At 35.6% G+C, this 23,449-nt stretch overlaps 2 protein-coding genes across 2 annotated transcripts in view; both read left to right on the top strand.

The window, feature by feature from the left end:
- Window positions 1–2,370: 2,370 nt before the first annotated feature.
- LOC127438435 (ethanolamine-phosphate cytidylyltransferase-like) lies at window positions 2,371–14,062 on the top strand. Its single transcript, XM_051694022.1, has 13 exons — window positions 2,371–2,629; window positions 3,709–3,797; window positions 3,934–4,095; window positions 4,533–4,599; window positions 4,701–4,785; window positions 4,875–4,916; window positions 5,403–5,541; window positions 5,929–6,011; window positions 6,497–6,574; window positions 9,384–9,449; window positions 10,456–10,521; window positions 10,617–10,705; window positions 11,788–14,062. The coding sequence occupies exons 1-13, from the start codon at window positions 2,502–2,504 to the stop codon at window positions 11,915–11,917; spliced, it is 1,224 nt and encodes a 407-aa protein (XP_051549982.1). The 5' UTR covers window positions 2,371–2,501; the 3' UTR covers window positions 11,918–14,062.
- Window positions 14,063–16,081: 2,019 nt separating this feature from the next.
- Window positions 16,082–23,449, top strand: part of LOC127438469 (guanine nucleotide-binding protein G(o) subunit alpha-like) — a 40,233-nt gene continuing 32,865 nt past the window's right edge. Inside the window, exons 1-2 of the mRNA XM_051694077.1 lie at window positions 16,082–16,680; window positions 18,841–18,932. Coding sequence (XP_051550037.1) covers window positions 16,551–16,680; window positions 18,841–18,932 — 222 coding nt within the window. The 5' untranslated portion in view covers window positions 16,082–16,550. The remainder of the gene's footprint in view (window positions 16,681–18,840; window positions 18,933–23,449) is intronic.

Raw genomic sequence — 23,449 nt, 5'->3', positions numbered from 1 at the left:
TTGTTTTTGTTTTCCCCTTATCTCCCCAATTTGGAATGCCCAATTGGCAATGCGCTCTAAGTCCTCGTGGTGGTGTAGTGACTCGCCTCAATCCGGGTGGCGGAGGACGAATCTCAGTTGCTTCCACGTTTGAGATGTCAATCCGCGCATCTTATCACGTGGCTTGTTGAGTGCATTACCTCGGAGACCTAGCGCGTGTGGAGGCTTCATGCTGTTCTCCGCGGCATCCACGCACAGCTCACCACATGCCCCACCGAGAGCGAGAACCACATTATAGTGACCACGAGGAGGTTACCTCATGTGATTCTACCCTCCCTAGCAACTGGGCCAATTTGGTTGCTTAGGAGACCTGGCTGGAGTCACTCAGCACGCCCTGGATTCAAACTCACGACTCCAGGGGTGATAGTCAGCGTCTTTACATGCTGAGCTCCCAGGCCCCCCCGAAAATGAGCTTCATTTAATAATTTAAGACGTTTAAAATTCATTTGAAATTACTTTAGAGTTAAATCCCTGAAAGTCGTCGTATAATTTGCATACTGGTGCAAACAACACAGAAATAGTCTATTAAGTTATGCTTATAACATGTGAATATCGGGTAGTTCAGGAGCAAAATAGGTTTATTTTGTTTAACTGAGATGGAATGAGCAAAACTTACTGTTTGTTATTTTTTATTTCAGTGGCAAATGAAGCGGGAATTAACGAAGCACCAATGGGCTTCCCTAGAAGAGCTTTAATTTGAATTCTGAAGGGGCTTCAGTCATCAAATGAATGGAGCCATATCGCTTAAAGCCAAAACTGATACAACCTTTGAAATCTAAAGCCATATTCTTTTATTTTATTGTATTTTTTTTTTTTTTTTTTTCAGAACATTTGAGCACTGTGGTCATCATTATTTATTTTCCCATTAGTTAAAGAACATCGTGTAAATTAAGGAAAATTGAAATATTTTTCTATAGTTTTGAATTATTTTCTACGTGTGCTATATTGAAGCAACATGTAAAAAAAACTCAGGTGAATGCACTAAATACTCAGGTAAAAATAGAAAATTTACTTGTGTCACCGCTGTATCAAAATGTTATGTGTGATGGTGTCCTGCCCTGCAAAATAAACATTTTCATATTCAAACCTGTAGTGTCTTACTACATGCATGTAGTGCCATCTAATTGACTGACCTGCAACATTTCGGAACCAAAGTGCCTTCTTTCATTCAGCTCATTCATAACAAGCAACTTGAAAAAGGCAAACATTAACATCATATATAGCCTACCTAAAGAGAAATGTGAAATTAAGTTTTAACCAGATAATAAAGTGACATTTTTTTTTAATGCACAAAATTAGTATTTTGCAAAACAAATATGGTATGACACCAGATAATATGCAAAGGCACTTTCTAATATTTTATTTTCCACTAATAGAAATAAATAAATAAAAAATGTTGTTAGAGAAATGAGACCCCTTTTAATGTATATTATCATGATATAACAATTATAATGTAATTATATAATATTATCTCATATTATTTATACATGGATAATATCTGTATGTAAAATTACATGTCAATAAAATCTTTAATAAAACAATCTATGTCTTGTTTCCATTTTCGATCCCTTCCTAAATTAATTTCAATATCATATAAATCACCTAGTTGAGCACATATTTGAAGCAAAATGTTGGCATTTAATTTTGTAAAATTTTTTATAATTTCTAATATCTTAAAATAAAGACCAGTCAAGCTATTCAAGGTAGCCTACATTATCTTTGTCCATAATATTTGTCCATTTTATGTCTGTAAGTAATTATATAGCTTCCAGCAGGATAAAAAGATTATTATTATTATTATTATTATTATTTTTATTTTTATTTTTTACTTTATCTTTAATAGATACGATATGGCGCATTATTAACAATAAAATAGACATTAATTTTATTTTATAAATAAATCACATTAATTTATTTTATTACAAGGGACTGACCGTTTTCATTTGACTTTATATATTATTATTATTATTATTATTATTATTATTATTATTATTAAATGTGTGTATCAGTTTCACATGTAACAAACGCATTCAAAACCATTCATGTAATACAGTATTATTCATAAGCGTAGTATACAATCTCAATGAAGATATTGAATCAACTGCACGTTTTAACAGTTTTAATTACTTTTTGTTTCAGAGAGTCCGAACTGAGTCAATATAACGTTCTGCCCCCCTTTTAAAAACTATAAAGCAATGTTTCTATCCAGAAAATTTACATTTGTGAATGTGAAATGTAGCCAAAAAAGCATTAGCCGAACTTCCATAACAAAAAGCAATGTGACGTCACTGGAGGACGGAGGGAGGGGCCAGGAGCGGGGGCGGAACCGTTGCGTGTGCCTGTTGCGTCATCAACATTGCGCACATTTTCTTGCCGTCTGTGAAGGGCGAAGTGAATTTACAGGGTACCGGGTATATCGGAGTTTTACAGCCGTCTTTAACGCCTGATCTGAGACTTAAAACATGATCAGAAACGGAAGCCATGCGGTGGAGGAGGAAGACAGGGGAAAGTCGAGCTCCTCCAGCCAGGGAGGGTCAGCCTGCAGCCCGGTGAAGAGGAAGCGGGTGATCCGGGTGTGGTGTGACGGCTGGTGAGTGAGATCGGACCATAAAGTAATATATTGTTGCTTTTTGGTTTACATGAATGCACAAAGTTGGTAATGTATTTCAACAACATGCTAATGATGTATGAACTGAGCAAAAAGTTCCAAAGTACGGTATTGTTACCATATTCACCTCTCATGGTGTTTACATAGTAAGGTAATTCAAAGAATACCATGCCACTACCATGGTACTTTAATATATACCATAGTACTGAACGATTACCATGGTACAAGTCCAAAAGTCCATGTATTAAGATTGTCCAGCCAATATAATGGTACAGTAATGGTACTTCAACATGTACCTTGCAACTGAATACCATAAAAATGGTGCCATGTCCAAAAACATGGTATTACCATGGCAAATTAACCCCAAAATATGGAATCATTGTGGTATAATTATTGTGACGTATTATACTGTAGTAAATGTATTGTGCCACCATGGTACATGTTCAGAAGTCCATGGTATTTGCATGGTACCATGTCCAAAATAGTCCATATATCCTTATAAATTAGTATTATGATGGTACTATGGTGCAGTGATGGCATCAGATGGCAATTCCATAGTTGTTTGATACATAACATGGTAATAAAATTCATATAGCATGGTATTTACATGGTACTCCAATGTACTTCCAAGAATACCATGGTGTCGTGTCCAGATATTTCACCAAGGTTCCACAAAACCACTATAGCATTTCCACAAAATCCATATTTGCTTTATTACATCAGAGGATGATGAATCTAATGTTATAAATGTCTAACTCATCGTCTGAAATGTGGTGGTTAGTAAAGGATCAAGGGAAATGGAATTGGATCTTATGTCTTCATGTAATCCCATCGGCCTGGCTAATGATCTTACTGGGGGAAAGGCCTCGCTTGGATAACACACATGCACACACTGTTTCAGGTTACCACCGTGCACACAAATCAGTGTGCCAAGTCAGTGCACATTATTGAGCACTATTTTATTCTAGTAATAGCAGCTATTCATTACATCACCTTTGTGTTCTCTCTCATTTAAGTGGAGATCAGTTCTGTTTTTAAAGTTTAATTCTCTTAATCAACAGCTATGACATGGTGCACTACGGTCATTCTAACCAACTGCGGCAGGCCAAAGCAATGGGAGATTATCTCGTAGTTGGAGTTCACACAGATGGTATGCTTGACGATACACATTATACACTTGATTCAGCCCTTCATATCTCATACAAATGCTTTGTACTGCATGTAAAGTTGCCTCCAAATGTATGACACTTAAGTGAAATCTAAAATACTCTTTCTCTCACGTTCAGAGGAAATAGCCAAGCACAAGGGTCCTCCGGTGTTCACGCAGGCTGAGCGTTATAAAATGATCCGGGCAATAAAATGGGTGGACGAAATCGTAGAGGGGGCGCCATACGTCACCACACTGGAAACGCTGGACAAATACAACTGTGATTTCTGCGTGCATGGAGGTGAGGGGCCTCTTTTAGACACCTGCAGCCACATCATAATCACTTGAACAATTTTAAGGTTACATTGTAACCTTTTATTCCTCTAAATTCACTTATTATGTTAGTCAAATCATAATTTAGCTTTTTATGACAATTTTCCACTCTCTCTTTGACCCTTAGAATTAAACAGGTTGTTTTCGCTACTGTACCTTTAAGACTTCTATGGTTAATGATCTCTGTTGTGATTTTCTAACCTCTACATACTTGGGTAGTTCACAATGACTTCCAAGGGAGATTTGCATAGTGGATGTTAGATTATGTCTACATAGTGCATCAAACTCATTTCCAAAGAGCAACAAAAATGCTGGTTTTCATGATCTGGCCCCTTTAAAACACAAATTTATTGAAATTGTACTGACATTGAGTTGAATATGAAATAATTTCATTTATTTTGGTAGATGACATCACCTTGACCGTGGACGGAAAGGATACTTACGAAGAAGTGAAGAGAATGGACAGATACAGGTAAACAAAAAAGGGCCTAAGACAGACACTTGCGGTACACCACTGAACTTGTTGCCTAAAGTAGATGTAATGGTTCTCATATGCATTGTGTGTGTCCACAGGGAGTGCAAACGCACACAGGGAGTGTCAACGACAGACCTGGTGGGTCGTATGCTCTTGTTGACAAAAGCGCACCACAGTAATATTGTGAGTATACTTTATGTGTGTGGATATGCATTATGTAATTAAGTTTCATTCCGACAATGCCTAATCCAGAATGTCCCGCTCTCTCTCAGGATAACACAGCCTACCAACTACACACAGATAATTTTGGGAAGGTGAGTTGATGTTTAACACAGCTTACATCCAGATTGACACGTTATTATGTAGTTGAACATGTTTGAATCTGTTGTCATACACAGATGTGGCCACTAGAGGTCAGGGTTCACCTTAAAATTAACATGAAATCACCTTATTTACTTTCTTAATAAATGTTTCTGGTCTTATTGTTCACGATTAATCGGTGCATGTGATTCTAATGAAAAATGTTTGTTTTCATAATCTTTCTGAAAAGACAACTTTTCTGTGTAATTAAGAGTGAAGAACAATTTAATTAACGGAAGATAATAATAATAATATCCTAACAATAATATCCTAACTTACTTACATGTTGTGAATATCGTTGTATGTTGTTTTGTATTCCAGTTGCGAAAAATACTGCACTGTACATAGCTGAAATGTAAAATTTAATCTGTGGGATGAATTCAAAAACTGAAATACATCAGTAACTTAAATCTTTTTTAATCTCATTTATCACTTCTCAGGGCCCTACAGGTCATAGTCCTTGGACTGGCGTCTCTCAGTTCCTTCAAACATCTCAAAAGATCATCCAGTTTGCCTCAGGAAAAGAGCCACAGCCGGGAGACACCATCATATATGTGGCGGGAGCTTTCGATCTCTTCCGTATCCTTTGAAGAGCCACCCATGGCTCCAATTTGAACAAATTCTTCTTGGTTTGATAGTTTTTTATATAGTGAAATGACATTCAACATTTTGAGTGTGGTCTAAAGTAGCAGTACACCTAAAAAGGAAAACATTAAAGGAGATGTTAGGCAGAATGTTATCCTTTATTTGCTATTCACTTGCATTACATCTTTTTTCCTTGAAAAGTGAATAGCGACTGAGATTAGCGTTCTGCCTAACACTTTTGTGTTCAGACGAATTTGGAGAAAAATGATGACAGAATTTTCATTTTTGGGTGAACTATCCCTTTCAAGAAGGGAGTTCTTGTAGTGTCTGTTTGTATTTTTGGGTGTTGTGTCTTTAGCCTTAACTGTCTGTCCCATATAGACATCGGGCATGTGGATTTCCTAGAGACCATTCACAAACAAGCAGAAAAGCCTTACGTCATTGTCGGACTGCACTTTGACCAGGTGTGTTTCAAATACACACAAACACACACACCTCAGCTGATGAACATGAACTTAATCAAAAACCTCATGTGAAACTGGAAAAAGGGAAGTTTAAATTCACAGTTCTTTAACATCCTGGGGAAACGTGGGTTTTACATTCTCTAAAACTGACCCAACAGGATGTCACTTTTAAGATGATTCGGCTTATATTCTGCACATATTTCGTCAGATATATTTGTATAAGACGCATATAAAATTACGTCTTTTTACTGGTGGACATTTGTCAGTTTGAGAAACCACCCTTAGAAACCATTTGATTTTTGCTTTTTTTGTGTCCAGATATTGATATCTGTCTATCAGATATTTATAGAATATTTGTTATTTTCATTATTTTGAGTGTTGTTATTTGTTTACCTAAATGTGTACATAGGTTTAAAATGGCCATATTACAAGTGCTGGCTCAGTGGTGGTTTGTGATGTTTACTAATTGTTTAAATGTGGTGTAGGAAGTGAATCGCTACAAAGGGAAGAACTACCCCATCATGAATATTCATGAGAGAACTTTGAGTGTGCTGGCCTGCCGAGTAAGTACACACATTGTTGTCATACATTCCCAGAAACGTACTCGTGCTCACAAACACATCAATATGCATATTTTACACCAACACAGACAACATCTTTCATGCTGTTTGTTTGAAACTGTCTTTTCTAAAGGAATGTAATTTAAAATATAACTTACTGCCTGCCTCCTTCGATCAAATCACAGCATTGTGCGTACATTACTGCCTCTTCCAATCCCTTTTTTATGTCCTGGTATTCTTAACTTTATTGTCTCAAAACAATAGACCACTGTGCTCTGAGAGAGAGAGAGAGAGAGAGAGGGAGAGAGCGAGAGAGAGATTATGAAAAGAAGAAAGTAAGGGAGTGAGAGGGAGGACAAGGAGAACATTTCAAGGACAAGAGAGGTCAAGAAAAATTGTTTTTTTGTTGTTTTAAACCATGTTTATTGCATGCCTATTAAAAATCTAAACCAGCCAACAAACTCAATACCTTGAGTTAATCCAAACCATATCCCAGTTCACAAACCCTCTCATTCATCCAAAACACACAATCTCTCGCAGTTCCGACACATAACAGCATGCCTAAAGCATGACGTAGCATTCAGACAGAACCCACATTGAGTTGCCGGTATCAGAAACATGCATTGAAACTCCAGACCTCCCTTACACTGAAATATCAATGAAAACCACAATCACATGCATTCCTGAAGACATCTCCAATAAACAACCAGAGTTTAATATCCTCATCAGTTACCTGTGGCTCAGAGTTAGAGTTTTAGAATTTCAATTGATGGTTCTGATTTGGAAGCTTTTAGAACTTAATATTTAAGGAGTTGGAGAACTAAGAACATGGAGAACTTTTTTAGAACATGAAACTTCAAGAATTATAGCTTTAAAGCATAGGTTTTTTTTTAATTTTTTTTAATTTTTTTAGAAATTGTACATTTGAACTTCAGACATTGCATCTGTAGAACTTAGAACTTTAAGAACTTTATAACCTAAAACTTGCAGAAGTTATTACGTACAGAATTAGGAATTAAGAACTTCAGAAATTACTAATAGAACTAAAAAATTAGAACTTATAACATTAAAATTTTAGAACTAAGTTTGTAGAGAACGTTGGACTGAACTTCAGAAATTACAATTGTAGAACTTAAAACTTTTTAAGTTAAAAGTTCATAGAACTTAAAACTTAAAAGTTATTACTTAGAGGATTTGGAACTTTTGAACTTTTAACTTCACAAATCATTAATGTAGAACTTAGAAATTAGAACTTTAAAATTGAGAGAACTTTAGAATTTAGAATTTTACAAATTAGAACTTTAGAACTAAGTTTATAGAGAACTTTGAATTTTAAAAACCGCAACTGTAAAATTTAGATCTTGTAGATTTTTATAACCTAAAACTTAAGTTTAAGTTTAAGTTTTTACATAGGGAACCCGGAACTTTGAACTCCAGAATTACTACTGTAGAACTTAAAAATGAGAACTTTAGAACTTCAGAAGTGGCTAATTTAGAACTTAGATATGATAACTTTAGAATGTAGAGAACTTTAGAAATTTGAACTTTCGAACTAAGTTTGTAGAGAATCTTGAACTTTTGAAATTTGAACTTTAGAAAATTGTAGAACTTAGAACTTTAGAACCCAAAACATACAGAAGTTATTACTCAGAGAACTTGGAACTCCAGAATTACTACTGTAGTACTTAGAACATTAGAACCTAAAACTTGCAGAAGTAATTACTCAGAGAATTTAGAATTTTTTTAACTTCAGAAATTACTACGGTAGAACGTAGAACTTCAGAAAGTAGAGTTTAGAAATCATAACTTTAAAATTAGAGAACTTAGATTTTTAGAAATTAGAAGTTTATAACTGAATTAATAAAGAACCTTGAACATTAAAACTTTGAATTTCAGAAATTGCAACTGTCGAACTTAGAACTTGTAGATTTTTATAAACTAAAAATTACATAAGTTTTTACTTAGAGAACTTGGAACTCTGAACTCCAGAAATACCACTGTAGAACTTAAAAATTAGAACTTTAGAATTGAGAACTTTAGAACTAAGTTCGTAGAGAATCTTGAACTTTAGAACTTTCAACTTCAGAAAACTGAAGAACTTAGAACTTTTAGAACTTTAGAACCTAAAACTTACAGAAGTTATTACTTTGAGAATTTGGAACTTTTGAACTTCGAACTTCACAAATGACTGCTGCAGAACTTAGAAATGAGAACTTTAGAACTTTAGAAATGACTAACGTAGAACTTAGAAATGAGAACTTTTAAAATGAGAGAACTTTAGTACTTAGAACTTTAGAAATGGATGACTTGCTCTGAGCCTCATGACATACTTCCGCTTTGAAGTCCCACTTGTTTCCGGTTGAATGTGTTTACATGCGCTGTAGATACCTAGTTCCCGAAACGGCACTTAAAAAAAGCGCATTTCACCATTTCTTCTCACACGGAGGTCTGTAGCAGACCACAGATCAGCTCGAAACGCAAATGACAAAAGCTGGAAGGAGACAGAGGGTGTCAGGAACAGTGGTGCTCTTTGAATTAAACAACTATGTGCTTCAGTCACTGCAGCATTACCCTGTTTTTATTAAATGTCTGTTTTAATCTTTAGTGCGCCTGAGCCGCACTACTTAGAACGCGGAAGCAGTTGTGCAAGTAGTCCGTTAGAAGTTTCGAACTTAGTAGTGGACTTTAGAAATTTGAACTTCACAAATTACAACTGTTGAACTTGGAACTTTAGAGCTTAAAACTTAAGAACTTAAGTTTATTCTTCATTTTGTTCTGTGAATCACTGAGTTTTTCGTTTTCTTTTCTTCAGTATGTGTCAGAGGTTGTGATCGGGGCCCCGTATGCAGTAGGCAAAGATCTTCTGGATAATTTTAAGGTATTGTACTAAACCACTTTTTCTTTAAATCATTGTAGGGAATAGCAAACTACTTTAGAAGCACAGTAAACTGATGTAAACCCCTTCCAGACACAATAATACAATAAGAGGCTTTCAGTGTGAAGAGAAAGGGTGTGTGTGTGTGTGTGTGTGTGTGTGTGTGTGTGTGTGTGTGTGTGTGTGTGTGTGTGTGTGTGATTCTCACTGCATGTTAGTCTCAAATGCATGTAAATCTTTAGTGTTTGTGTGTGTTTTGTAATGCTCTGGGACAGCAGCCAGACTTTAGTGACAGACCATTATTTCAGCCATTCTGTGCCCTTATTCTTTGGAAACATTCTAGAGATTTACTGCTCGGCTCTTTAACCAAAGACCCATAGACGGTTACACAGAGTTCAAGCGTGCATAAAAGTTTGGTTTCAGAGGACAGACATTTTCCCAGTCTTAATAAAAGAATACTATGAATGCACAATATATTGGTGGCCTTAACGGTATGAGCCAATATTTGTGTGTGTGTGTGTGTGTGTTTATTGTATTATTTGATATCAGGCTGATTAGGCCAATAATAAGAGCAGATCAAATAGAAGCAGGTTTATTTTTCCAGTTCCAGCTGTATACTGTTTTTTTTTTTTTTGTCTGTGCCAGGGTTGTAAAGCATCGATCAGATATTTTGTTTTTCTTCTGTAATTCAATTAGATATTCTCTGAAATCAAGTCTTATTATCTTGCACAAATTTGCTGCTCCTGTAAATTTATCTTGTTTAGATATTTTACTGGAAAACAAGACAAAATACTGATTTAAAAAAAGGCAAAGTTGACTTTAACGGAAATTATCGGTTATTGGCATCTGCCAAAGTTTCTGTATCGGTACATCCCTAAAGAACAGGGATTTTGTTTTTCCTCCTGACACCTCAGATAATTTCCCATTATTTCCCTGAAGAGAGTAAAGTTTAAAAACTGGAAATGAGAATTAATGCTGTAACATAAACATCTATACCATCTGCTTATAGGTGGATTTGGTGTGCCATGGAAAGACGGAGGTGTTTCCTGATGCAGACGGTACAGACCCCTATGCTGTAAGTTGAGGCTGCTTGTCTTGTTATGCACCTTCAAATGTTTTTATTTTAAAGATCTACAATTATTTTCAACTACCTTTTTGCCGTCTTCTCAGGAACCGAAAAAACGAGGTATCTTCCGTGTTCTGGACAGCGGTAACAGTCTCACTACTGACGACATCGTGCAGAGAATCATCGAGAACAGGTGTGCGAATCACTTATGTGTGTCGGATTGTTTTTTTTGGTTTGGTAAGTCATATGCCGCTTTTGAGTGAAATGCATCGTCAGTTGAATTGAATAATAGAAGAAAAGTGTGAAAAACTGCTCTTGAAATGTTCATAAATTGCTAAAGGTAGCATAACACTGAGCGACGGAACATTGTGTTGATTGTTGCATTTCTGTTTTTGGGCCATTGCACTGGTAGCCCCGCCCACAGTGAAATCTCATTGGTCCACAATCCTGCTCGTCATAATTGTACATTAAATATCGAATATGGGGGCCTGGGTAGCTCAGTGGTAAAGACGCTAGCTGCCACCCCTGGAGTTCGCTAGTTCGAATCCCAGGGCGTGCTGAGTGACTCCAGACAGGTCTCCTAAGCAACCAAATTGGCCCGGTTGCTAGGGAGGGTAGAATCACATGGGGAAATCTCCTCATGGTCGCTATAATGTGGTTTGTTCTCAGTGGGGCACGTGGTGAGTTGAGCGTGGTTGCCGCGGTGGATGGCGTGAAGCCTCCACATGCGCTATGTCTCCGTGGCAACGCACTCAACAAGCCACGTGATAAGATGTGCGGGTTGATGGTCTCAGCGCGGAGGCAGCTGGGATTCGTTCTCCTCCACCTGGATTGAGGCAAATCACTACGCCACCACGAGGACTTAAAAAAAAAGCGCATTGGGAATTGGGCATTCCAAATTGGGTGAAAAAGGGGAAAAATCCACCCCCCCCCCAAAAAAAAATTGCGAATATGTTTTCATTGGCTGTGATTGTGTCACGTCACGCAGCATTTTCGCATTCAGTGTGAACAAGGTGTAGTTGTTTGATCCGAACCTGTGTTCGATTTCTCGCCTTCGCACCTGTCCACAAAGGTGTTTTTTTCATTATATTATTTGGCCATTTTTAAACGGACTTCGTGAAACAGCTTTCACAACAACCAAACGAACCAAACTTTGGCGTCAAGCGCACTCAGGTTCACGCCAAAAGCTCTAGAGTAAAAACGCCCTGAAAAGTTGTTGAAAACGTATAACTTATATTTGCGATTTCTCTCTCTCTCTCTATTTTTGTCCTCTAGGCTGCAATTTGAGGCCAGAAACCAGAAGAAAGAAGCTAAGGAGATGGCCGTTATTGAGGCTATGAAGCACCAAGAAGATTCTGTGAGGACTGAAATTAGCCATACAGAACTGTCCAAACTGAACAAATAGAGGTCTTCGTAGAACCCCAAAAAATTCCCCAGGACTGTTAAAAATCGTTTTAAAGCTTGATTTAATGGCTGCGGTCTTTTAACATACAATGCGTAAATCAACTGCGATTCGATTTAATCAAAGATAGCAGAGTAACAAGGAATTGTTTTTAAATGTAACGACTTTTGTTTGACAACATAAGCACTTTGTTTGAGTTTTTATGATACCTTTTAAATGGATTGACATAGACTTTCTCTCGGAATGAGAGAGAAACATTCAGCAAATGATTTGTGTTGCTAATGAAGTTAATGGGAAGATTCAATGTTTTTTAAATTTGCGATCCATCAAGAAATGTTTGATAAAGGAACGCTTTTTTTTTTAAAGTGTTTTTTTAATGTTAGTATGCATACTTGGAACAGTCAAAAAGCTTTTTAGGATTTTACATTGGGATTGGCAGCTGTTTTCTGAAAACACACACAAAAAAAAGATACTCTATGTGTTTTCTAGGGGAGTGAATCGTATGTAAATAAGTCCAGGTCACATTTCCTCCCCCAATCAAATGGAAAAAATTATTGTGTAAAGAAAATTAAGCCTTTGTTAAGGTCTGTTAAATTTGTTTGCATTGTGACATTATTTTAATGATAATTAAGCACATTATTGCCCAAAGTCTCATTACTATAACAAGTCTGGATGTTTTAATTTTTGAGTTTTTGTAATTCTCATTTTTCTCAATAGAGACTTAATGATAATACAGTGATTTTCCTTTTATTTAGATCAGCATAAATTAAAGACAGTACAACAAATATTACCATTATGTACAGCAGTGGTGGGTGTAATCCAATTACAAAGTAATCTATAGTTACTGTAATCTAATTACTTTTAAGTAAAAAAACCTAGTGTAATGCATTACATTTTAAATTCTTGTAATCAGATTACAGTTACTAATTTTAATTAATTAAATTACTTTTTAGTACATTATAAGGTAATGCTTATTTCTAATATATTATTTATGTAGAATACATGAATTATGGCCGCGTAACGAGCCATTATGAAGGAGAAATGTGAGATGTTGAGTGTATAACAATGAACAAAAAAGAAATACAGACATTATTTTGAGTTTGTTGAGCGAAAAAGTGTTTTAGAAAGTAATGCGAAAGTAAAGTAATTAGTAATGTGATTACATTTCAATGAAGTAATTAGTAAAGTAATCTGATTACAATTTTAGAGAAATCGTTTGTAATTTGTAGTGGATTGCTATTTTTAAGTAACTTACCCGACACTGATGTACAGTATAAATACTTCACTATATAAATAGTTTGGTTTTTTTCGCATTACAGTAAAATATGCTTAATTGTCACAATGCAAAAACTGTTAATTGTCTGAAAAACTGGCTTCTTTTTTTATTTTGACTTTGGCTGCAAATTATTACCTGAACATGTTCTTTGCAGGTTTCATGAGATTCACCAGGGTACTTATATTCTAGAGGTGCTGTTGTGGTTTTACTCTTTAAATTAGATTTGGGACTATGACCAAAGTTAACAACTTTTGCCAAATATCTTGTCTTGCCATTAACTTCCCCTACCCTTTTGTGACGTGATAAAAGTCACAACTAAAGATTGTTTGACCTTTGACCTCAGGTGATTTTTAGATGTCAGAGCAGTTCAACTCTCAGCTATTTTAAGGTCACACTTCTACTTATATGTTACATAAATATTCTTTATGAATGTCAGAGTGTAACATATGTCAATATCAACTAAGATTAAACCCAGTCAAACTTTTAAATTTTTTTGCTTATATCTTTTATCTTGTTTTTATGCAATTTGATGTGTGTTGTGCATTGTAATTAATGTCAAGGCACCTTGCAATTGTAGCACATGTTTTTTTTTATTAAAATTGACTGCACATTTAGAGTTAAAGGCTGTGAAAATGTATGTAACACTAATTTAATGTCTCTACATTGTAGATTTGAGCAGAAATGTTGAGTGACCAATTTTGAATGTACGTGTTTGATGCTGAATGTTGGAGTGTTGTTAATGTCCTCAGACAATCTTTAATTTAATCTGTTTAATCTCATCAGAAACCATAACTGCATACTGTAAATAATCAAAACACATTAAATAATTGCAAACTAGATTGCAATTTACACAATAAAAAGTATCAGAACTACTCCATGTCCTTGGTTTTACTATTGTGTAGATGTTTTGAAAGTGTTATTAAATCTGTTCAACTATATGGTAATTTAGGTAATTTAGGTATATTTGAATTTGAATTTGTTTCTTAATTTGAATTATCTTAAAAAAAACTTTGATCTCGTCTTATTATTATTATTATTATTTTAATAGAAAAATATTTTTTGTTCTGTTTAGTTTTCTTTTCATTTTATCATTTTATGTTCATTTTGTTTTGTTTTACTTAATTTTATTACTATTTTTAATTTTTTACATTACTTTTTATGTATAATATTATATATTAATAATATGCAAATGTAATAGTTTATATATTTGTTTTCTTTTTTGTTTTAATAAAAAAATATATATATTTTATTTTGTTTGGTTTTGTTTAACTTCATTTTATTATCTTATGTTCATTTTGTTTTGACCATTTAATTTACATTCATTACGTAATTTCATTTTATTTTTATTTTGTTTTACTTTTCTTAATTTTTTTATTTTATGTTATTTTTTTGTTCATTTTATTTTGTTTTACTTTGTTTCATTTCATTCTGCTATTTGTTCATTTTATTTTATTATAGTTTTCTTAATTTTTTTATTTTGTTTTACTTTATTTTATTATTTTATGTAAAATATTTTACTGTATCTAATTTTTAAGCATAGAATAATATTATATATCAATAATATAGTAATTTGTTCATATATATATATATATATATATATATATATATATATATATAATATTTTTTGTTCTGTTTATTTTTTTTCATTTGATCATTTTATGTTAATTTTGTTTTGTTTTACTTAATTTTATTACTATTTAAAAATAAATGTACATTACTTATTATGTATAATATTATATATTAATAATATGCAAATGTAATAGTTTATATATTTGTTTTCTTTTTTAAAAATAATAAAATAAAAAATAAAAAAATAATATATTTTATTTTGTTTGGTTTTGTTTAACTTCATTTTATTATCTTATGTTCATTTTGTTTTGACCATTTAATTTACATTCATTACGTAATTTCATTTTATTTTTATTTTGTTTTACTTTTCTTAATTTTTTTATTTTATGTTATTTTTTATTCATTTTATTTTGTTTTACTTTGTTTCATTTCATTCTGCTATTTGTTCATTTTATTTTATTATAGTTTTCTTAATTTTTTTATTTTGTTTTATTTTATTTTATTATTTTATGTAAAATATTTTACTGTATCTAATTTTTAAGCATAGAATAATATTATATATCAATAATATAGTAATTTGTTCATATATATATATATATATATATATATATATATATATAATATTTTTTGTTCTGTTTTTTTTTCATTTGATCATTTTATGTTCATTTTGTTTTGTTTTACTTAATTTTATTACTATTTAAAAATAAATGTACATTACTTTTTATGTATAATATTATATATCAATAATATGCAAATGTATTAGTTTATATATTTAGTTTTCTTTTTTTGTTTTAATAAACAAATATTTTATATATTTGATTTGATTTTGTTTGGTTTTGTTTAACTTCATTTTATTATCTTATTTTGTTTTGACCATTTCATTTACATTCATTTTTATTTTGTTTTACTTTGTTTCATTTAATTCTGTTATTGTATGTTCATTTTATTTTATTATAGTTTTCTTAATTTTGTTATTATTTTGTTTTACTTTATGTAAAAAACAATATTAAGCAAATAATATAGTAATTTGTTCACACACACACACACACACATATATGTGTGTGTGTGTGTATTATTAAAAAATAATATTTTTTATTTTGTCTTTTAATTTTTTAAATTGTATTTAGTTAATTTATGTTCATTTGATTTTCTTTTACTTCATTTCATTGATATTACATTGCTCATTTTATTTTGTTGTACTTTTTATTTCTTCATTTGATTTTCTTTTCTTTCAAATGTAGTCCCTGAACAGCTCCCCGATCAAAACCCATCTCAGGTGACAAAGTTCCACAAACATCACGTCACTTCCTTCCTAAAGAACGCGGACGCCTCCCACAAAGAGACGCGAATGAGACTATTTATTTGACCCGTAACAGGCGCATACGGATGTGTTGTGCATTAGGAAGGTTCGCGCAGCGTTTGTGTTCAGACTCACTCCCGGTGGATACAATAATGCTTCACCAACACAAGCCGAGTCTGACGAAATGGACCGCGAACAGACACATTTGAAACTTTTTTCATTTTCCTCTTGTTCGATCGGGACCATCCCAGCCTCCCTCTCTGTTCTCTCTCTCTTTCTCTGTACAGAACACTTGGAGGACGACCTCTCCAACAAGCTTTGGAGTTATTTTTACGCATTAACCAGTGCAACTTTGTAGAGCGCACGGAGATCTCGCATGCACACCAACCGCAATGTTTTTACGCGACTTTAACAATCATTCTCCTCCAACAGTAATCCCGAGCTTTCTCCTAGTTCTTTAGCTCTGTATGGGAAAGACATGAGCTCTGGATATGGGTCTGTGTCTGGGCTCAGAGGTGACGGAGGAAGACAAGAAGTCGAAGATCCTCAGCGCACAGATAGACCGAGATCTGTACGAATACGCCAAGAGAGAGTTGAACGTGGTGAAGATACTCATGCTGGGTAAGAGACCTCTGATCCTGAAGGATTGTTTATCTGATCAGTACTTTAGGTTGATCAGACTTGGATTCACTGTTTAAAATAGTTGACACGAACCTGCGTCTACATTTAAAATAGCCTATCGTTTTTAGGTGGTGTGGTTTAGTGGTTACAGTTTTGGTCTGGTTGGTAACGTTGAAGGTTTGACTCAGATCTGGGCTGAAAAATAAAAGGTTGCAGGTTCAAAACCAAGATCTTGGTTAAAACTGAACAGTTGCAGGATTTTGAACCTCCTCGCCAGCCTGATAACTTAAAGGCTATGGGTTTAAACCCCAGATCAAAGTTTAAATTGAAGAGTATAGAGCAGGCTACTGAAAGATTGTAGGTTCAAACTGAAAAGGAAAGTACACCCAATTTGATTTAATTTTAAAACGGATAGCTGGGCTCATAAGTGAAAGATTGTGGGTTCAAACCCCAGATCTGAGTTAAACCTGGACGGTTGTGGGGTTAAACCCCATTGTTGGCCTAATAACTAAAAGGTTGTGGGTTTAAACCCCAGATCTAGGTTAAACCTGGACGGTTGTGGGGTTAAACCCTATTGTTGGCCTAATAACTAAAAGGTTGTGGGTTTAAACCCCAGATCTGAGTTAAACCTGGATGGTTGTGGGGTTAAACCCCATTGTTGGCCTAGTAACTAAAAGGTTGTGGGTTTAAACCCCAGATCTGGGTTAAACCTGGACGGTTGTGGGGTTAAACCCCATTGTTGGCCTAATAACTAAAAGGTTGTGGGTTTAAACCCCAGATCTGAATTAAACCTGGACAGTTGTGGGTTTAAACCCCAGATCTGAATTAAACCTGGACGGTTGTGGGTTTAAACCCCAGGTCTGAGTTAAACCTGGATGGTTGTGAGGTTAAACCCCATTGTTGGCCTAATAACTAAAAGGTTGTGGGTTCAAACCCCAGATCTGGGTTAAACCTGGACGGTTGTGGGGTTAAACCCCATTGTTGGCCTAATAACTAAAAGGTTGTGGGTTTAAACCCCAGATCTGTATTAAACCTGGACAGTTGTGGGTTTAAACCCCAGCTCTGAGTTAAACCTGGATGGTTGTGGGGTTAAACCCCATTGTTGGCTTAATTACTAAAAGGTTGTGGGTTTAAACCCCAGATCTGGGTTAAACCTGGACGGTTGTTGGGTTAAACCCCATTGTTGGCCTAATAACTAAAAGGTTGTGGGTTTAAACCCCAGATCTGGGTTAAACCTGGACGGTTGTGGGGTTAAACCCCATTGTTGGCTTAATTACTAAAAGGTTGTGGGTTTAAACCCCAGATCTGGGTTAAACCTGGACGGTTGTTGGGTTAAACCCCATTGTTGGCCTAATAATTAAAAGGTTGTGGGTTTAAACCCCAGATCTGGGTTAAACCTGGACGGTTGTTGGGTTAAACCCCATTGTTGGCCTAATAACTAAAAGGTTGTGGGTTTAAACCCCAGATCTGGGTTAAACCTGGACGGTTGTGGGGTTAAACCCCATTGTTGGCTTAATTACTAAAAGGTTGTGGGTTTAAACCCCAGATCTGGGTTAAACCTGGACGGTTGTTGGGTTAAACCCCATTGTTGGCCTAATAATTAAAAGGTTGTGGGTTTAAACCCCAGATCTGGGTTAAACCTGGACGGTTGTGGGGTTAAATCCCAGATCTGAATTAAACCTGGACGGTTGTGGGTTTAAACCCCAGGTCTGAGTTAAACCTGGATGGTTGTGGGGTTAAACCCCGTTGTTGGCCTAATAACTAAAAGGTTGTGGGTTTAAACCCCAGAGCGGGCTACTGAAAGATTGTAGGTTCAAACTGAAAGGGAAAATTCACCCAAAAATAAAGATTCTGACAACATTTACTCACCCTAATGTTGTCTGAACCTGAATTAATTTCTTCTGTGGAACATAAAAGGAGATGTTAAGCAGAATGTTAGCCTCGGTAACCTTTCAGTTTCAGTGCCTTTGTCCCCATGCAATGGAAGGAAATAGTGACTAAGGCTATCATTTCATAGTGTGTTCTACGGAGGAATAAAAAGTCAAATGGGTCTGGAAGAACATGAGGGTGATTAAATGATGAGAGAATTGAAATCTTTGGGTGGACTATGCCAGATTTTATGGCTCAAGATTTTGTGCCTCTTTTGACGTAAAACTCCAGGTGCTGCAGAAAGTGGGAAGAGTACGCTGGTCAAACAGATGAAGATTATTCACAGTCACGGTTTCACCAAGCAGGAGCTGGGCAGCTTTAAGGTAAGACAAACAACAGTTCCGAAGATTCATTTGCATACAATAGTTTAATATGTGTTCAGCATTGTATTTTGTCGCTGCACCCTGTATTTCCTTTGCCGTCTGGGGAAATCAAGCCACTGTGTTTGTGTGTGTGTTTTGGGAGTATTCAAAGTTTAAAGAGTCAGTGGTTCAGCTGTGTAACAAGACCTCAGTTGAAAGGAAGACTGGATCTTGCATCAGCATGTTTTTTTGTCCTGTAAGGAAGAGAGAAAAGGGAGGGGGGAGGAAACACATTAAAAGTTGACAAAACAGAGAGGAAAATGAGTGTGAGAGAACACAGTACTGTCCTACAACATGGTGTTAAATTAACGTTGCACCTTTAAGTAACAAGTTCTACCTCGTCTTGACTTGTTTGGGACACTTTCCGCCCTGTATTTGAGAGTTAATCCATGTTTGTTTTTGTTTTTTGCTTAATAGCGTAAATCAGTCTTGCCCACTAACAAATGCACAAATGTATTGAATCTACCGTGGCATAAACAGTATAGCAAAATTTTTACCGATTGACACATTTTTACGTTATACACCGCCAGCCCTACCGTTGGCAAGTACTTTTTAAGTTTGTTTTCTGAGAGAAAGCTGACTAACAAAATGTAAATTTTTCCCTCCGACCCTTGCAGTTAATAAAAGCCACTTTGATCCTTCGGAATTTCAGTATTTGGAGCACACGCACACATTTATTTGTTCAATATTTGAGGAGTGAGGGGGCCTGGGTAGCTCAGCGAGTATTGACGCTGACTATTACCCCTGGAGTCTCGAGTTTGAATCCAGGTAGTGCTGAGTGACTCCAGCCAGATCTCCTAAGCAACCAAATTGGCCCGGTTGCTAGGGAGGATAGCGTCACATGGGGTAACCTCCTCGTGGTCGCTATAATGTAGTTCTCGCTCTTGGTGTGGCGCCTGGTGAGATGTGCGTGGATGCCGCAGAGAATAGCTCGAAGCCTCTACACGCGCTATGTCTCTGCGGTAACGCGCTCAACAAGCGACGTGAGAAGATGCACGGATTGACGGTCTTAGACGCGGAGGCAACTGAGATTCGTCCTCCGCCACCCGGATTGAGGCGAGTCACTACGCCACCACGAGGACTTAGCGCGCATTGGGAATTGGGCATTCCAAGTTGGGGAGAAAAAATGAATATTTGAGGAGTGATACTTACAGTATCGAGCTATAACGGAACGTTAACCCACGTGTTCTGTCAAATCTTTCTCCTGTTGTTTTATTAATCGGCTGACGATGTGGAGATGAACAGAAAACCATGCTTTCCATCATTACTCTCTCTGAAGAGCCAGGTGAAGATGCATGTTTGCGCTGGCTTTCGTTAAAGTGGAACCCTGTGTGCCATGTTCTCTCTTCTCATTAAACCTTCCCTCAGGTTCTGTTTGTGTTAACACTTCTCTGTCAGCTTCAATTTGAATGATGAGCTAAGAATGTGCAAATGGTGTTTTGAAGTGCCTGAGGGAATTCTTGAAAAACTCACTGAATGCCAGCTAGATCACTGGCTCCGGCACGGCAAAACGCAAATGTGTGAATAGTTAACTAGTTGTCCAAAAACTAACAACTCAGCTTGTTTATCTATATTTTCTTCTTATTATTTTTTTTAGTGATGGTGCTATAAAGGGCATAAATTTAGACATGATAAATTCAGAACTTCTCTGAGATGGTTTTGGCATGCTGACAGACCTCACTAGACTTAAACTAGGCAACCTTGCTAACAGATTGTGAGCACGCTAAAACCTTATTTGAGAACTTTAAAACAGTGCAACTACAGGCATCAAAGCTCGCTTTTGTAACATTCGTCACCTTAAACTATTAATTTCAAGACGATTAGTTGCAATCAAACTTCAAATCGCCTTTCCAAGTTATTCATACAGTAGGTTTTCGTTTTTTTTTTGTTTTTTTTCAGTAATTACAATAAATAATATTTTATTGCTATTATTGTTTTTATGCATTATTATTTATTGTATTTGTTTACTTTTATTTTATTAGTTATTTATATCGATTATTTGTTATTTTAGGAATATTTTTTTTTATAGTTATAAATTAATTTGGTTGATGGTTTTTATATAATTTTTTTTAAATGTCTGTTTTTATTTGATAAATTAATTTTTTATCCATGGTTGCTGTCCCCTTTATTTCTTTTATATAATGTATTTATTTGTTAAATATCTGTCAGTTACACTGTTGTAGTGCTGTGCTTAGAGTCCATAGATATCAGTAGGAAACATGTCTAATCGGTACCTGATGGACATGATCCTAAACCAAACCAATCAAATTATACAGGGTTTCTGTTCAGAAAACCACCTGACTAGTCCATTTTGAAAATATGTAGTTTCGCACACCCCAGCTGTTGGCAGATGTTTGTCAGTTTATCTTTGCCCTGTATGTTAGCTGATAGTTGTCACCCGCATGACAACACTGACCATCATGAAATAGAAAAACACGACCAAACCCTTTAAAAAAAACACACACACCTAAACGCACAGGCCTTTTTTTTGGAACAGAATCACTCACTGTGTTCTATCTTTTGACACCAGGCCTTCCATTATCTTTAAAGCAAAGCACAAAGAGTGTTTGAAACTGTGGGAACGTTTGTGCATGTTAGAATGATGTAATACTGCACTTTGTCATGCTCTAGCCATATATTTCACAAATCGGAACATCAGGCTTTTGTAAATCGCATTCTACCTGCATGTGAAACCTCTGCAGTCATGCAGATAGAGTTGCGCTCTTGCATTCTGAAATAACTCCTCAGGGTTCTTTGCGGGAAGAAAGCTGAAACCCTAGGGAACTGCAAAGACTGATGACCAACATTGTTGATGTTCTTATTAGGTGGCAAGTTTATCGAATTAAAACATTTCAAAGCTTAATAATGCACGCTTTTGTCAGTAGGCACAACATTTCAGGCATTAACATCAGGCTTGTAGTTTTCCCTTTTGACCCTTATGAATGTAAATCAAAGGAGCTGTCTGGTAAAATTTCTAACTAATTGCTATGACATTGATATCTTTTGTCAAGCGCTGGAGGCACTGAATTGAATTGCATCATGATTGTGTTTGAAACATAAAGCAGTCAGTCACTTAACAGGCAGCGTCTAGTGTATTAATTTACTGTATCTCCTTTACATGACCTAACAAAGGTCTAAAGATGACTAACGTTATATTAGCCATGTCGCTACATAGTTTGTGGTCATCAGCCCTGGTATAAATCAGCTGACTAGAGACGCAGTGTTTGTTTTTTTTGCACCATGCTAGTTGATGATTCACGGCAGTTAATGGCCTAAAATCTGTCTGCGGAACAGAAAGAACAAAACAGTCAGTTGCTTTACGCAAACTTCTCCCATTGTTCTAGTGACAAAATAAACAGTGCCTTGAAGCTAGCGGATGTAATACAATAGCTTGATTTAAAAATGGCTTGAAAGCGCAGACAAGCCGTGTTAAATCATGTCTTGAGTTTGGTATACCCCAAGGCTCAGTACTCGGCACATTTAGATGTGCATTGGGGTTCAATAGCCTGAGTCCACTTGTGAAAGTGCTTCTATTTTGCATTTTTTCTAATCAAATACAGTTTTTTTTTTTTTTTTTCTTTAGTAATTGCATAACTAGCATTACAATTTGAGTGAAAATTTGAATTGAAAAGTCAACCTAGGTTTTGGGATGTTCCCCTTTTGCTTTATTATAAGCATACACTTGAGCTGGCATGTACTCCACAAGTTTTTGCAAAACCTGATGATCATGTTATACAGCATTATTTGAAAATGTTCCAAACAGCATCCTGCGTGCTACAATGAAAGGAAATTAGTGATGCACAGAAAGTAAAAAACTTTTGGCTGAAACCGAAAATTATGGACGAACTGGGCCAAAAAACTAAAACGATTATATTAAATTTGATTTTGGATTAAGTAAACAAATTCTAATGATATTAGCTAAACTGTCATTTTTATGCTAACCTCTCCCATGCTTTCATTTTCTTATGAAATTTATGCTCCTGGTCACGGGTTGTGTTTAATGTTTAAAAGTCCAGTTAAACCCAGTTCCTGCTTCGCCAGTTTTTGTTGGACTGTTTTATAGAGGGTCACGCACTTGCTTGTGTATGCATGCTGCTTATGAACAGACCCATAATTATGGCTAGTTTCACTTTGTACACTATTGCAGACATAAGCACAGTCTGTAATCAGGTTGGCCTTGGTTGACTTGGACAACGTGTCGCACAAGGGGGGATTGTCGACTGTGAGAAAGAGGCCTGGAAAGGGTGTGGTATACTGTATGTGAATCATAAATGTAAAGGGAACAGTAAACTGTTCTAGGGATGAATGGGGACATGTCCCAACTTGAGCGTCGTAGGAGTGCCTTTTTTGTCCCCCTTTTTAACACGTTTTTCTTTTCTACTTCTTTACTAAGTGTTATAGCAGACCTAAACCACATTTTGTCTTTCCTGTTTCCTCATTTTACTTTCTCACCTTATACTTTGCTCTCTGTTTGTCCT

Source organism: Myxocyprinus asiaticus, chromosome 49 (genome assembly GCF_019703515.2).
Source record: "Myxocyprinus asiaticus isolate MX2 ecotype Aquarium Trade chromosome 49, UBuf_Myxa_2, whole genome shotgun sequence".
NCBI lineage: Eukaryota > Metazoa > Chordata > Actinopteri > Cypriniformes > Catostomidae > Myxocyprinus > Myxocyprinus asiaticus.
Note: the sequence above shows the minus strand (reverse complement) of the source record. Positions and strands in the feature narration are given on the sequence as shown.

Coding starts and splice junctions, on each gene's coding strand:
- LOC127438435 (XM_051694022.1), top strand. CDS start 2,502: ATGATCAGAAACGGAAGCCATGCGGTGGAGGAGGAAGACAGGGGAAAG. Junction 4,600..4,700: donor AAGAGAATGGACAGATACAG/GTAAACAAAAAA, acceptor GTGTGTCCACAG/GGAGTGCAAACGCACACAGG. Junction 10,522..10,616: donor ACGGTACAGACCCCTATGCT/GTAAGTTGAGGC, acceptor CCGTCTTCTCAG/GAACCGAAAAAACGAGGTAT.